Source organism: Colobus angolensis, unplaced genomic scaffold, assembly GCF_000951035.1.
Source record: "Colobus angolensis palliatus isolate OR3802 unplaced genomic scaffold, Cang.pa_1.0 Scaffold99, whole genome shotgun sequence".
Classification (NCBI taxonomy): Eukaryota; Metazoa; Chordata; class Mammalia; order Primates; family Cercopithecidae; genus Colobus; species Colobus angolensis.
The window spans coordinates 936,214-952,393 of record NW_012123931.1 but is presented as its reverse complement, the minus strand read 5'-3'; the positions used below and the strand labels follow the sequence as shown (position 1 = coordinate 952,393).

Below are 16,180 nucleotides of genomic sequence, written 5' to 3'. Positions count from 1 at the left end.
ACTTTAAGTTCTAGGGTACATGTGCACAACGTGCAGGTTTGTTACATATGTATACATGTACCATGTTGGTGTGCTGCACCCATTAACTCGTCATTTACATTAGGTATATCTCCTAATGCTATCCCTCCCCTTCTCCCCTCCCCACAATAGGACCTGGTGTGTGATATTCCCCTTCCTATGTCCAAGTGATCTCATTGTTCAATTCCCACCTATGAGTGAGAACATGCAGTATTTTTAAGGTACGTTTTTATGTGGATAGTTGTTCAATTTGGTGTTCTTGTATGGAGGACATCTGTGAAGGCTTCCATTTGGCTTGCTCTTCATCAGTTTTTGCATTTTCAAATAGGGCTAATACTAATTGACAGCGTTGTTGAGAGGATTAAATAGGATCACTTACATGAAAGTATTTTGTAACCTATGAAGTTATTGGGTTTTTTTCTTTTTAGAGATGGAGGTCTTGCTCTCTTGCCTGGGCTGGAGCACAGTGGTGTAAGCTCACTGCAGTCTGGAATGCTGGAACTTAAGCAGTCCTCCCACTTAAGCCTCCTGAGTAGCTAGGACTACAGGTGCACGCCACCATTGCCAGCTAATTATTTATTTTTTATAGAAACTAGGTCTTGCTTTGTTACCCAGGCTGATCTCACATTCCTGGCTTCAAGTGAACCTCCTGCCTTGACCTCCCAAAGTGCTGGGATTACAAGCATGAACCACCATCCCTGGTCTGGATATTGTTAAAATTAATGTAAAGAAGAAGTTTTCTCTGTAGGATATGAATTTATTAAATATCTAATGAGTGTACTTCTGTAAAAGTAGCATGTTACATGATAAGGATAAAGCAGTGAGCAGATAGGCGATCACCTCTCTCATGAAGTTAATACTCTGCTTCTGTACTGTTCAATACAATAGCTTCTAGCCACCATGTTGGACAGTGCAAATATAGAACATTTCTATCACTTCAGAAAATTCCCTTGTAAAGCTTTGCACAGAAGAAGCACATATTAAACAGTTAGTTCAATAAGTATTTTTAATTCTCTTGTGATGAGTGCTTTGAAGAAATAATCAAATCAGAGAAAGTAATGTTTGTGCTAAAAGCCGAGGGATAAATAGTAATGTTCTAGGTAATGTGGAAGTGGAGGAAGCATTTCAGAAGGAAAAGATGAAGAACATTTGCAGAAAGACCTGAGACAGGAAGAAGAGAGAGCTTGAGATCCAGAAAGAACTCATGCATACATCCTGTATGGTGAAATTAGTCCTGCCTGGAAGGAATGACTGTAGGAAGAGGAACAAAGAAGAAGATGGGTGAAATGCAGATAAGCTTGTAGATTTTATGGTCAAAAGTGAAAATTTTCTTGTTCCAATAATTTCTATTTTCTCTTTGAAATGTATGATCATCTTATGAAAGCAAGAGAGAGAAAGGAAAGGGTGGAGTTTTGAAGAGAGTGGGGAATGTATGAAGCAAATCTTTGTGGACAGTGAGAGAATGAACACCCTAGAGAGATTTAGTAAGATCTTGAATCAGTAGTCCTACCAGTATTTTGCATGGTCTGACTCCCCCACCACCCCTACCCCCGCCAGATTCAGAAATGGAAAAGTCTGGCAGTTGTTTTCATTAATCCAGCTAAAGAAATTAATGCCTGCAAAACATTGAGAATGGCGCCTGGCCCGTAGTAAGAGCTAAACAAACATTATTACCACTGCTGGGGTTTGTCTAAGAAGAGTGAAGAACAGAACAACAGAGAGGAAATGTAGGACATTTGCAAGAAAATGATTATAATGATGTACTGTGAAATCTACCACAGATAAAAATTTAAGGCAATGGGGATAATATATAGGGGAAAAGTGGGGAGATCTGATGAGCATCTGTTAGTGGATTCTCAAGCAAATAAGTGGAAAGCAGAGGAGGCTTGCTCCAAGAGTGAGGTGCATGAAACCAGGTAGGGGCCAGAAAGAAGTAATGCACACAGTGATCTGAATGAAGACTCTTATAGTCTAGGTATAATATGGTATTTCTTGGTGGAAAGCAAATAAGTGTTCTCTTCTGAGTAAATGATATGAGTAGCAGACAATCCCCAAACTGCCTGTAAACAAACATTTGGAAGTTCAGCTTTCTGAGAGTTTATAAAGCTAATAATATCCAAACCTATTTGAAGTTTTAAATCAAAGCATAAAAACCTGCTCAGGTTCTTATACTCATTTTCTCTATCATCCTCTCACCTTCTCCCAATTCTTAGTTCTGTTCCAATTTAAGAATCTTATAGAAACTAAAGGCATCAATTGCTCTAGCTAAATCTGTAGATTGATAAGATTATCCTTTAGTTCTGTTTTGTGCCATGAAGAGTGGATTGGTGGTCATGAATATAAAATAACACCAGCTTTATTGGTTGTCTGCTTTTTTCTCCCCTCAGGTGCTCTGTGAAGCATTTTCAAATACAATACTCAAAGTAACTTGTGTTTCAAGATGTTTTGGGAAATGAAGCATTATAGTCTAATTCATTAATGTCATTCTTTCCTTTCATTTTGTATTAAAGGCTTCAGCGATTAGCCAAAGATCTTCTAAAACAACTACAAGTACAAGACAGTGGCTCATGGGCAAACAATAAAGTGTCTGCTTTGGATCGGACCCTAGGAGAGATCACTAGAATACTGGAAAAAGAGGTGTGTAACTAATCTCTGGTTTTTTAACCTTAATCTTTGTGATCCTTTCTCGCTATGACAGTACATAGAGCTATAAGGCAGACTCAGTATATGCCTTTCTTCTGTTTTTTAAAGCTAGTTAATAATAGATGTATTTTTTTTTTTTTTACTTTTGTTCTTTTCAGTTGTTTAAATGAAGTTATTTTCAGGTTTTTTAAATTGAAGTCCTCTTTAGATCATGGTTTCCTCAGTCATATTTTCCCCACACAAACAAACTGAAATTATTTTGTCAGGAATCACGATAATAAAGATGTATGACTCTATAGCAGAAAACAGAAAACTTTGAATTATAAAGCCTAATAAATCACAACCAAATTTCTACAAACACCAATATCCCCTGGTTCCAACAGATTTGGCAGTTTTCTTTAATGACTTAGAATCATTAAATATCTCAATTATAGTTTAAATATCCTCAATGATTTTTAAAGTATTTATTATTCACTATAGGAAAATGTTAAATGTACAAAGAAGAAATAAAACTTCCTGTAATATCAACTGATAACATTTTATTGTATCTTCTTCTGAACATTTTATTGGACTTTTTAACATTGTTTTATCATGAATACTTTATCATGTCTTTAAAAACCTTTAATGGAATGAACATATCACATTTTACGTAAAGTATAATATTTAGGTGGTTTCTAATTTTCTATTTAAAGTAATGGCTGTTTTCATTTATTAGCTGTAGTTTTTGGTTTTTTGTTTTGTTTTCTAGGTTTAAAGGTTATTTTGTTATATTTGATATATACAAAAGAAATTGTAATAAAAATAATATAAATACAGTGAACAGCTGTGAACTCACCACCCAATTTAGGAGTAAGATTGTTACCACTACATTTGTGGATCTCAATATGATCCTTTCTCACCCCATTCCTGTTTCCTTTAAAGGAAATACTGTACAGAATTAAAGGTGTATCATTGTTTTTTAGAAATAGCTTTATTGCTTTATCACGTAAATGTATTGTTAAATAACGTTAGTTGGTTTTGACCTTCATAAAATATTGTACAATAGACTTCTGCAATTATTTTTTCAGTCAAAATTATGGTTCTAAGTTTTTAGCCTTATAGCTGTTTTTCATTGCTTTTCTCTGCTGTAGAGTAAGTCCTTCATTGTATTAATACTACAGTTTTTAAATCTGTTCTGACAATGGACATTTCAGAGAGTGAGTTTGTATTATGTATGTGAGAGAGAGAGAGTGCACGCAAGCATGGGCAAACAGTGCTGCTCAAACATTCTTGTATCAGAGTAAATAAACAAGAATTTCTTTAAAGCTGGGGGTCTCAGTCTTTGGTCTGCATCAGAATTGCCTAGAGAACTTGTTAAAACACAGATTGCTGCCGCCGGCTCCTGCCCCAGATTTCTGATTAAGTAGGTTTAGGGTGGGTCTGGAGAATTTGTATTCCTAACAAGTTCCTAAGTCATATTGATGTTGCTAGTCCAAGGACCATATTTTGAGAATCACTGCTGTAGTCTAGGGCATATGCCTCAATGGTGGAATTGTGGGGTTCTCAGGCATATGAATGTCCCACTTTACAAGGTAGTGCTCAACTGCATTTTGGCATCAGATAGTACAATCATCTGGAGAAACCAAAAGCAGCCTATTCAGTGTGGCATTGTGGCAGAGCTGTAAAGTCAGTTCTTGTGTGTAACACATCCCTTTCAGGATACCAGAGGTTCAGAAACTGGTAGTTGTCACACATTTGCTAGAATGCAGTATTTAAAGATTTAATGTGCCTTGGGAAAAATCTCTGATCTTTTTTAAAATTATTATATACTGATTATTTTTGTAAAGGACAGAGTACTTTGAATTAAAAGGCAATTGCTTGAAGACACTGCTACACGTATCTTATCTCATGAATATTGTTTTAGGTTAAAGTAATAGAACTTTTGAGGAAAAGGCAAAATGATCTATATAAGAAAGGTATTCAGTATCAAAATTTACCTAAAGTTATTTCATTCACAAAGGGGCAATTTACTGAAATACCTCTGGTTTCTTATAATTTGGGAGAGAAAAATGTTGTCTGGCTCCCAGTCTAAATGGTCTGTGTCAGGAACCTTGCTGTAAAGCTGTCCTCAGAGTATACACTGCAGGACCACCTAAGAGTTTAGACTTACCTACAATAAGATCCTTTTGCTACTTTTATACTGAAATCCTTTTTACCTAGCCAAGACACACTCACTTTATGAAGACTTCTGTAGAGTAATACTGACATTTCAGTGTAATTCAGCTGATGATATTTATGATTTCAGTCTAGGTATTGTAAATAGCCATTCCTTTTTGTTTGGAAAACTGTCTGGAGTAACAAACTCATTAGAGCCAAAGCCAGGTACCTAGTGAAGGATATTTGAAGACAGTCTAGAAGAGACAAGGTAAGACAGTAGAACTTGGGCAAGTGTAAGCACTAATGGAGGAATGGTGAGAGATAAATCTTGAGGTCTTTATTTGCTTAATTTAGACCTCAAAACATGGATGCTTTCTACTATCGCTTGACACAGTGTTTCTTTAGATAATTTTTCTAAAGTTCTGAGAACTACTTTAGACCTAATGGATTAAACTTGTGATGTATAGAAATGCTCTTGTCATGGAAGGGGTCAGGAAACTGAGGAGACCTGGGTTTTGTAGTACTTACTATGCATTTCAGGTTCCTTCTGTTTTTTTGGGTTTTCTGATTTCATTCAGAAATTAAAAGTGTGTAAGCTTTATTTATGTGTTATTCTTTTAAAAATATCTTAAGCTGCTTCTGTTTACTAACATACTTTGGTCTAGGGTACTGGTACCAACTCTCCCGACAAAAATATCTGAAAATGCTGGGTGGGGAAGAAAGCAGTTTTCTTAAAAGCATCAAATAGCTAAGAAGAAATTAAAGAATTCCAGTCCAAGGAAAAAGCAAGAATTTAGAAAGTTGTGCTTACAACTTAATTGCCCCAAAAAGCATGTGCCAGATTGGCAAATGTGGGTTGTGGTTTACAGGCGTCATCGTGTAAGGTGATGAAAGTAAAAGTATAAGGGCTGCCTAAGTATGAGGTCTAATAGGAGATTTTTCCGATTTTCCTTTCATGAAGATAAGACCACATCAGCCTACTCCATCACATAATGATGAACCTTTGCATCCCACTCTCAGGACTATGAAGAAAGCACTTTGGCACAATGCAGAATTTATACCCATAGTCCAACCCCTGGCATAGATTTGTTGCTCAAATTCACATCACCTGTATTATTTCAGACGGTGAACTGAGTTTAAAGTTGTCCTAGATTGACTTGTGGTGTCTTTAGGAATCAATTAGAAGAGAATACAAATCCTCATTGGAAGAAGACACCTTCATTCTAGGCCTCAGATACTTTCTGTTAAACAATTTTACAAGGACAAGTAGCCATAGTGAAAAGATAAGCCCAAGAGTAAGTAAGTCGTGATGAGTAAGCAGAAACTAGAACTGCAAGGCTCTGTTATTACTAGTCACAGATTACAAAACTATGCTTGCTATCTTCTGAGGAAGTAAAAGGCAAGCTTGAAAATTTCTCTAGGAATGGACTTAGCAGTAGTGACAGTAGGTGATTCAGAACTGTCCTTCCACTGATGACAATAAAACTAGATAAAATATGAAATAAAACTGAACTGCAAACAGGGTAATGAATAATTACTGGAACAAGATCCAGAAATTTCACATTTCTGGAGTAGGTACCATTGATCCAAAAGAAGTGGACATGAGTTTGATTACTTCCTTTGAGACTGTTTGCAGGACTGATGAGAAGAAAATATATTGGCATCTAGGACAATCAATGGTAGGGACTGTGGCAAAAAAAACCTCATGTTTTGGTTTGGGATCTTAAAGGACTGTACAAGGAAAAAGGGTAGACAGGAAGTACACCAGTCATTACACAGACAACTCAGTTTCAAATCATGTAGGTGACTGGGAAAATCCAAATCACTGAAAAAAGATTAAAATGATTCTAAATTGCTAATACCCCAGGTGGCTAACAGAAGCAATTGGAAAATTTATTTTGGAGAAAGATAATAGCAACCTAAGTCTCAAATTATCTCAACGAAATAAATTTCAAATGTAGTGTTTGGCCGAGTAAGGTAATTAAGCATACAAAGGGACAAGACAACATACATAAAAACCAATAGAAACAGACCTGCAGAGGCTCCAGAACTATGCTTATCATGATCAAAGATATAAATATTAATTGTTTTAAAAGATATATAGCACATTTGAGAAAAAATCAGAATTTGAGAACTGAACCTTTTAGTAATAAAAATTACAAAAATTATAGATGAGGTAACAGTAGAATAAGCCAAGCACTGGAAGATAGATAATAAGAAAGAATCCAGACTGAGCATGGAGAGAAAAAGATATGGAAAATAAAGAGAAGAGTATAAGAAGGATATAATATATGGTGAAAATGTCTAATTTCTGTATAATTAGAGCTCCAAAAGGAAAAGAGAGAAGAAAATAGGGCAGAAACAGTATTTGAAGTGATCATCATTTAGAACTTTACAAAACTTACAAATCAATTTACAGATTCAAGAAGCCCAATTATGCCCAAGCAGGGTAAATGAAAAGAAATCCACATTCACAGATGTCACAGTGAAACTAAAGAAAGTACAATTGTAAACCAATCTCATTCATAAATGTGGAGTGAGAATTTCTAAACAAAATTTTAGCAAACTGAATCATGCAGTATCTAATAAGGATAATATATCACAACAAAGTTGGATTTATTCAAGATACTTAAGTTTGCTTTAACATTGGAAAATTATGATATATTAACAGAAGAAAAGAAAACATATCATCTCAAAAGACGCAGCAAAAGTGTTTGGTAAGTTCAGCATCAATTAATGATAAAGATTCATAGTAAACCAGGAATACAATGGAATTTCCTTAATCTGACTAATTGAATCTACCAAAAAAATTATAGGAAAATAATATTTACTGGTGAAATGTTGAAAAATTTCCCTTTGAAATTGTGTACAAAAAGAGAATATTTGCTATCAACACTTCTGCTTAAAATGGGGGTTCTAACTAGTGGAAAAATAAATAAATAAAAGTTGTAAGATTTGAGAGAAAAAGTGAAATAGTCATTGTTAGCAAATGATACGTTATACATAGAAAATTTAAAATAATTTACAGATAAATATTAGCACAAATAAGTTAGATTAACAAGGATACTAGACAATGGGCAGTATATAAAAATCAATTATATTTGTATATTACCAAAATATTAAATATCTAGGAGTAAATCTATAATGTTTATGGATTGGAAAACTCACTATGGTGTATTTTTCTTTTCTGCCCAAGCTTATTTGTAGATTCAGTGAAATCTCATTTACAAGTCCAACACTTTGTTCTTTGGAAATTCTAAAACACTATTTAGAATTTCTAAAGAACAATATTTAGGCGCAGATTCTAAAATATGGAATTTCAAAGATCCAATGAAACGGTGTGCAAAACCCTGTTGAAAAAGAACAATATGACCAGCACTTTGGGAGGCTGAGACGGGTGGATCACTTGACGACAGGAGTTCAAGACCAGCCTGGACAACATGACAAAACCCCGCTTCTACTAAAAATAAAAAAAAATTAACCAGGTGTGGTGGTGGACACCTGTAATCCCAGCTACTTGGGAGACTGAGACAAGAGAATTGCTCAAACCCAGGAGTCAGAAGTTGCAGTGAGCCAAGATCGCGCCACTGCACTCCAGTCTGGGCAACAGAGCGAGACTTGTGGCGCGGGGGGAGAGGGAACGATGTGGAAGATTTGCTCTACCAAGTATAAACACTTTCGGGGGGAGAGGGAACGATGTGGAAGATTTGCTCTACCAAGTATAAACACTTTTTGTAAAGCCACAGTAATTAGGATAGTGTACTATTGGCAATAAGATGGAGAAAAAGAAGAATGGAACATAATTGAATTCGTAAACAGTACCATTTGTATATATATGCTTGATCTGTGACATGTGAGGTACTTGTCTATGCACATATGGAAAAAGGAAGCACCACAGAACACTGTGGGAAAGTATGCTCTATTTAGTGAATAAAGGCTATAATGATTGAATATCCTTGTTTTTTAAAAAAAGTTACCTCTATCTCACATCATAAACAAAAAGTTAATTCCAGATGGATCTAAATATGAAAAGAAAAAACAAATTTTTAGAAGATAATATAGACTAATCTCTTCTTTACCTTGGAGTTTTACCTGGACAAGAAAATGATACAAAAGAAATTATCAGTAAAGGGAAACTTGATAAATTGGGCTGCATTGAAAATAAGAACTTTTGTTCATCAAAAGACACCAGGAAGAGAGTAACAAGACAAGCAATAGAAGGGAAGAATATTTTTTATATATATAATCAACAAAAGAGTGGCATCTAGAGTATGTAAGGAATTCCTACAAATTAATGAGATGCAAAAACAAACTAAACCAGTAGGATAATGCTCAAGAGAATAGGCATTCTGAAAGAAATCCAAATAGCTAAAAAATAAATGTGTAGATAGTCAACCTCTTTAATAATCAGGACAATTCAAATTAAAAATTCAGTGTGATAATGTGATTCACTTATCAGAATGACAAAAATTAGATTGAAAATACCAAGTATTGGCAAAGAACTAGAGCAATGGGAACATACAGACAATGTTCGTGATAACATAAGTTGAGCCTACCATGTAGCAAACAGTCTACTGTTGTCTACTAAATTTGTAGACATGTGTATCATATTTCACTTTTAGGCATATACTCCATGGAAAGCAATGCATATATCCACCAGGCAAGATATACACAAATGTTCAATGGCAGCATTGTTTATAATCACCACATATGGAAAATAGTGCAAGAATCCATCAATAGCTGGAGATACAAATTATGGTATGTTCATATAATGGATTATTATTCAACAATAAAAATGAATGAACTGCATCTATGGATAACAGTATGTATCTCACAAACTCTCTTTAGTGAAACAAGTCACCAAAAAATATATATACTGTTACAATTCCAGTCATATAAAGTTCAAGAAAAGACAAAAGGACCTGTGTTGTTTTGGAATAACACATAGGTGGTAAAACTGTAAAGAAAATAGAAAAAGAAATTTCCTAAAAATCAGGATCGTGATTGTTCAGAGAGAAGGTTGAGATGCGTGGTCAGAAAGAGTCATATAGGTGGCGTCCTCTGTGCTTCTAGTTTTCATTTTCTTGACTGGATACTGGTTACACATTGTTCAAATTAAAATTATTCTTAAAATTATTCTGTAAAATTAAAATACAGGTTTGCTGTTTTTTCTGACTTTTCTGTATGTTTATGTTTAACAATAAAATTAATTTTCAGAATTTAAGGTAAAATAAATTGCTCCAAATAAAAGACCCTTTTATTGAAGAAATGTTCAATTATTTCAAAAAAGAGTTTAAAAAAATACTCTTACATATGCAAAAGCATTTTCCTTATTCTTACCATTGTGTTAAATTTGGTCCAAGTCAGTGTGATCTGTATTTGCATTGACTTTTCTCATTACTTTGTGATGATAAACATTACATTTAAGTTTGGATAGTAACAGCATCCCAGAAGCTTTTCTGTGGTTTATCAGTAACATGAGACATGTGTATGCTGTTACTATAAGTAAACAGTTTAAGCAGATGGATTGGACATGGAGTTTGTCCAATTGCCTTTCCTGACTTTATAGAATCCTGCCAAATTTAAATAGAGATTCAGCTGTGACTCTTTTGAATCTGAATAAGCAAATGACATAGCTGGCAGCATTGATGATTTGAAGTGAATTGTGATATGTGAAATCACAATTTACATTGTAATACCTATAGCAAACCATGCCATGCTTTGGTATTTTCAAAACTTATCTTGTAAAATTCCATTCACAGATACCTGTGTAAGGTAGAATGGTAGAAACTCTTCCCTACCATTTTCCTCTTTTTGCCAACTGTTGTGACTGTGTAACACATAGTTACATAGTCTAGGCTCAGAGAGATAAATCAGGAAGCTTTAAGAGCTTTTTCAACCTAATTATATTCAGAAAACTGTGTTCAGGTCCTGCTAGACACTGCCCATCTTCCAAACCCCATGGTTTTGCTTCTCCTATTTTCAGCTGGAATTCTTCAGCTGAAGAAATGGGAAGCATTCAATACTAGGAATCTCTTCTTTCGATCCCTTCACTATGTTCTCAGCTTACATGGTTGTTTCCTCATTGCAACTGATACATAACTGAATATAGCTGGCGTGACACCCATGTTTTGTCAGAAGGTGACAAGTATATAGCCCAAAGTAAAATGAAGATGTTTTTCAGACGTTTTTCAGCTAGCCTCCCTTGGAAGACTACTATAAAGAAAAATTGAATTGTTATTTCATGAATATGACAGATTTAACTTATAAATGGTTTGTATTTTTAAAAAAGAAACAACAAAAAGCAGGTATTGAGAGAAGGATAACTTACTGGAAAGGGGCATAAGGAAATTTCTAGGGTGATTAAAAAGTGTTCTGTATTTTTTTTTAGGTGGTGGTTAGATAGTTGTGTGCAGTAGTCAAACTTCATCAAACTGAGTGTATAAGCATTCCTTTTTCTCCACAACCTCACCAGCATCTGTTATTTTTTAACATTTTAATCATAGCCATTCTGACTGTGTGAGATGATATCTTATTGTGGTTTTGATTTGCATTTCTCTAATGATCAGTGATGTGGAACTTTTTAAAAATGATTGTTGGCTGCCTGTATGTCTTCTTTAGAGAAGTGTCTGTTCATGGCCTTTGCCCACTTTTTAATGGGGTTATTGGTTTTTATCTTGTAAATTTGTTTAAGCTCCTTATAGATGCTGGGTATTAGGCCTTTGTTGGATGCATAGTTTGCAAAAGTTGGCTCCCATTCTGTAGGTTACCAACCTTCCTTCCCAGAGATGAGACCTACTTCATTATGGTGGATAAGCTTTTTGATGTGCTGCTAGATTTGGATTGCCAGTATTTTGTTGAGAATTTTGCATTGATGTTCTTCAAGGATATTGGCCTGAAGTTTTCTTTGTTGTATCTCTTCCAGGTTTTGGTATCAGGATAATGCTGACCTCATAGAATGAGTTAGTGGGGAGTCCCTCCTCCTCAATTTTTTGGAATAGTTTCAGTAGGAATAGTACCAGCTCTTCTTTGTATACCTGATAGACTTCAACTGTGAATCCTTCTGATCCTGGGCTTTTTTTGGTTGGTTGGCTATTTATTACTGCTTGCATTTCAGAGCTCATTATTGGTCTGTTCAAGAATTCAGTGTCTTCCTGGTTCAGTCTTGGGAGGGTGTATATGTCCAAGAATTTATCCACTTCTTCTAGATTTTCTAGTTTATGTGCATAGAGGTATTCATAATATTCTCCAATTGTTGCTTGTATTTCTCTGGGTTCAGTGGTATTTTCCATTATGATTATGTAAACTAACTATTTTTGGACTATTTAAAAATGTATCTTTGAAACCCCTTGCCTTATATAATACAGTACACAGATACTTACTTGCACAAAATAATGAAAACTATGAAGGCAAAAACCTCAGTGACTACTAATTGAGAAATAGGACATTGTCAGCATTCCAGAATGCTTTTGTTTGCTTCTGTTTATTTTGCTGATCACACTCATTTCTCTGCATTTTATGATAAAGTATTAATTTGACTTTTTAGAAGTGACTTCCTTTTCTTTATGGTTTTATCACTTAAGGATCTGTTTCTAAACACCATCTGTTAGTTAAACATGTCTAGTTTTGAACTTCATGTAAATGGAATCCTACTGTCTATATTTTGATGACTTCCTTCTATCAAAATTATGTTTTTGAGAATTTATGTTGTACAGTTTTGTTTCCATTACTGTATAGTGTGCCATTGTATGAATTTGTCACAGTGGTATTTATCCATTCCACTGTTGATGGACATTTGGATTATTTTTATGAAAAATGTGCCTGTAAGCATGTATCCTGGTATTCGTGCAAAAATTTCTCTAGCAAGCAAAGTTCCTGGGTCATAACATATGCCTCTCTTTATCTTTTCTTGATAATGCTAAACAGTTTTCCAAGAAATTTTACCAATTTGCATTTCTGCCGGCAGTATATAAAAGTCTTGTTGCTTCCCTTCTTTCCAGCACTTGTTATTATCAGACATTTTGATTTTTGCTACTCCTGTATGTAGACAGTGAGATCTTGCTGAGATTTTAACGTACAGTTGTCTTCTGACAGATAGGTTCAGACACCTTTTCATATTTATTGGCCATTTGGGATTCTTCTTTTGTAACATGCCTGTTCAAATCTTTTACACATTTTTCTACTGATTGTTAGCATTTCCTTTGTGTTCTGGACACTAGTCCTAGATTGTTCAAATATATTAAACATATCTACTCCTGTTATTGAGCTGTGTTTTTATTGTCTTTTGGTTCCTTTGATGAACAAAAGTTCTTAATACTAGTGTGTCAGATTTATCAGTATTGTCTTTTATAAAGATTGTTTTTGCTCTCCTTTTAAAATATCCCATCGCAAAGTTAAGAAGATATTCTTGTATTTTTAGTCTCTTGTCCATTTGGTATTAACTTTTTTTTTTTTGAGATGAAATTTTGCTCTTGTTGCCCAGGCTATAGTGCAATGGTGCAATCTTAGCTCACTGCAACCTCTGCCTCCTGGGTTCAAGTGATTCTCCTGCCTCAGCCTCCAGAGTATCTGGGGGATTACAGGCACCCACCACCATACCCGGCTAATTTTTTGTACTTTTGGTAGAGATGGGGATCACCATGTTGGCCAGGTGGGTTTCGAACTCCTGACCTCAGGTGATCCACCTGACTTGGCCTCCCAAAGTGCTGGGGTTACAGGCATGAGCCACCACACCTGGCCTCTGCCTCATATTAAAAAAAAAAAAAAAAAAGTAATACTGGGAGGCGAAGTTTGCAGGGGAGCAAAGGTTTCAGTGAGCCAAGATTACTCCATTACACTCCAGCCTGGGCAAAAAGAGCAAAACTCCATCTAAAAAAAACAAAACAAAAAAACAAAAAAGTGAGGTAGAGACTTCATTTTGTTTTTCTTGCCCTTGTAGATGCACGATTTCTTGAGTGTTGTTTATTGAAAAGGCCAGTTTTAATACTTGTATTGTACCTACACACTGTGATTAACCACCCCTCCCTAAAACAGTGCTAAGGAAAGTTACTCAAAGCTGGTAAAATAGCACACTTCCCTCAAGTATCGGTTTCATTCAGACATTTCAGGGAACAAAAACATCCATGTCCAAGTATGGATCTTGATGCTAGCTGCCTTCAGTTCAGCTCAGTTCTTTTTAATTAGTAGACTCCATGACATACCCTATTAACTAATACAGGTAGAAATTTTTATGCTCCTAAGTTTTTGTCCATACCTGTGCAAAAGATACTAAAAATATCTCTTGAAAAAAGGTAGTATATAAAATACTTGTGGTAAAATAATTTTTAAAGAAAATTTCAACCAGGCATGTCAATTATTACAATAGGTAAGAAATATCATGAAAATGATATTTGAGAGCCAGAAGTAGGACCATTAATTATTTAATCTTAATTTTAAGTAAATACATTATAAGAGGCTCTTTTGGCCCAACATGTGACATTGAGTGATTTTATTTCTCAGTAAGCAGATGTGCTTATTGAGGTTTCTGCTTATAACAGCCTGGTAGTATTCCATCATGCTAACTCTCTGGCTGTATTCTACTCTAAGCTCACCTTGGTGATTGATTGCCTCATGCAGTGAGTAAATACTTACTGTTTTTAACCACATTTATGTAAGTCTGGGTTCTCGGAAATAACGACACTAAAAAAAATGAGAGAGAAATTGCCCATGTATGGATCTTGATGCTAACTGTCTTCAGTTCAGCTCAGTTCTTTTAAATTAGTAGACTCCATGACAGATACCCTGTGTATTAACTAATGCAGGTAGAAAACTCATTTCTCCTTAATATAACACATTATTTTCTAATTATGATAAACATGGGCCACATGGAAAAAATTGAGAAGTCTTGAAGGTATTTCTTTCTAGTACTAGGTGTATATCCCCCAGCCCTGCATCCCTGGGAATTCACTTTTCTCTGATATTACAGATCATAAATGGATACTTGGAGATCTGTACTCTAGTAAATCATCTAACTTATTTTCTATTCCGTTCCCAGGAACTATGAAGAAACAGGATTGTTGAAAGTAATGATGTGGGTTGGATTTGGATCATCATTGGGAAGGTATTTAGGGAAGCAGTTAAGAGCAATATTGAAAGCATGGACCTAGAACTTACTGTTTTGTTATTGTGTGACCCTGGACAAGTTAATTAATTTATCTGGGTGTCAGTTTCCTTATCAGTAAAATGTAAGATTTTGACACATCCCGAAGAATTGTGTGGCTATTAAATGAAATATTGCATGTTAAACTCCTGGCAATGAGTACGCAGTCAGCAAGTGTTGAAACAATGTAATGCACTTGTTGAGAGTACAGGCTTTGTAGTTATGGGCCTGAATTCAAATTCCAAATAGATCATGTATTAGCTCTGTGAGTTCACCAAGGTTTTATTAAGCTTTGTAAGCTTCAGTTTCTGCCTTTGAAAAGTAGGATAGGATTACTCCCTTCAGCCTCCTTCACAAGGGTATTAATTCTGTTCCCAAGATTGGAGACCTCCTAAATTACTTCCCCAAAGGACCCACACCCAATGCTATCACACTGGGGATTAAGTTTCTACACATAATTTTGGAGAGGGTGCACACAAGCATTAAGACCATAGCAGAAAGCTAATAAGAGAAAAAAAAAAAAAAGTCAATGGGAATGACACCATAAATATTTGATGTGTGGGAATTTGATGTTTCTGTCAAAATAGTATAACTATTTTAACTTTCTTTACAAAGTAGTGAACATACACACACACATACACACACACGCATATACAAGTTGTTGTTTTTCTTTAACGTTTAGTTTTAGAGGCATATATGCAGGTTTGGTACTTAGGTAAGTTGTGTGTCATGGGGATTTGGTGTACAGGTTATTTCATCACCCAAATAATAAGCGTAGTATCCAATAGGTAATTTTTCAGTCCTCAGCCTCCTACCAAGGTCCACCCTCAGGTAGGCCTTGGTACCTTTCACTATCTTCTGTGTGTTCATGTTTACTTATATTTACAAATGAGAACATGTGGTATTTGGTTTTCTTTTTCTGCATTTGTTCACTTAGGATAATGGCCTCCAGTTTCATCCATGTTCCTGTAAAGGACATTGTATTAGTCTGCTTTATACTGCTACAAAGAACTGCCTGATATTGGTCAATTTATAAAGGAAAGTTTAATCAACTCACAGTTCCTCATGGCTGGGGAGACCTCAGGAAACTTACAATCATGGCAGAAGGCAAAGGGGAAGCAAGGCACCTTATTTGCAAGGCGGCAGGAAGGAGAAGTGCTGAGCGAAGGGGAAAGAGCCCCTTATAAAACCATCAGATCTTGGCCGGGTGCAGTGGCTCACAACTGTAATCCCAGCACTTTGGGA

The 16,180-nt window shown here is 35.3% G+C and overlaps 1 protein-coding gene across 1 annotated transcript in view; it reads left to right on the top strand.

Annotated features, from left to right (window-relative positions):
• The window catches only part of SCAPER (S-phase cyclin A-associated protein in the ER), a 565,180-nt gene that overhangs the window by 317,106 nt on the left and 231,894 nt on the right, over nt 1–16,180 (top strand). Inside the window, exon 23 of the mRNA XM_011932825.1 lies at nt 2,529–2,655. Within this exon, the coding sequence (XP_011788215.1) occupies nt 2,529–2,655 (127 nt within the window). The remainder of the gene's footprint in view (nt 1–2,528; nt 2,656–16,180) is intronic.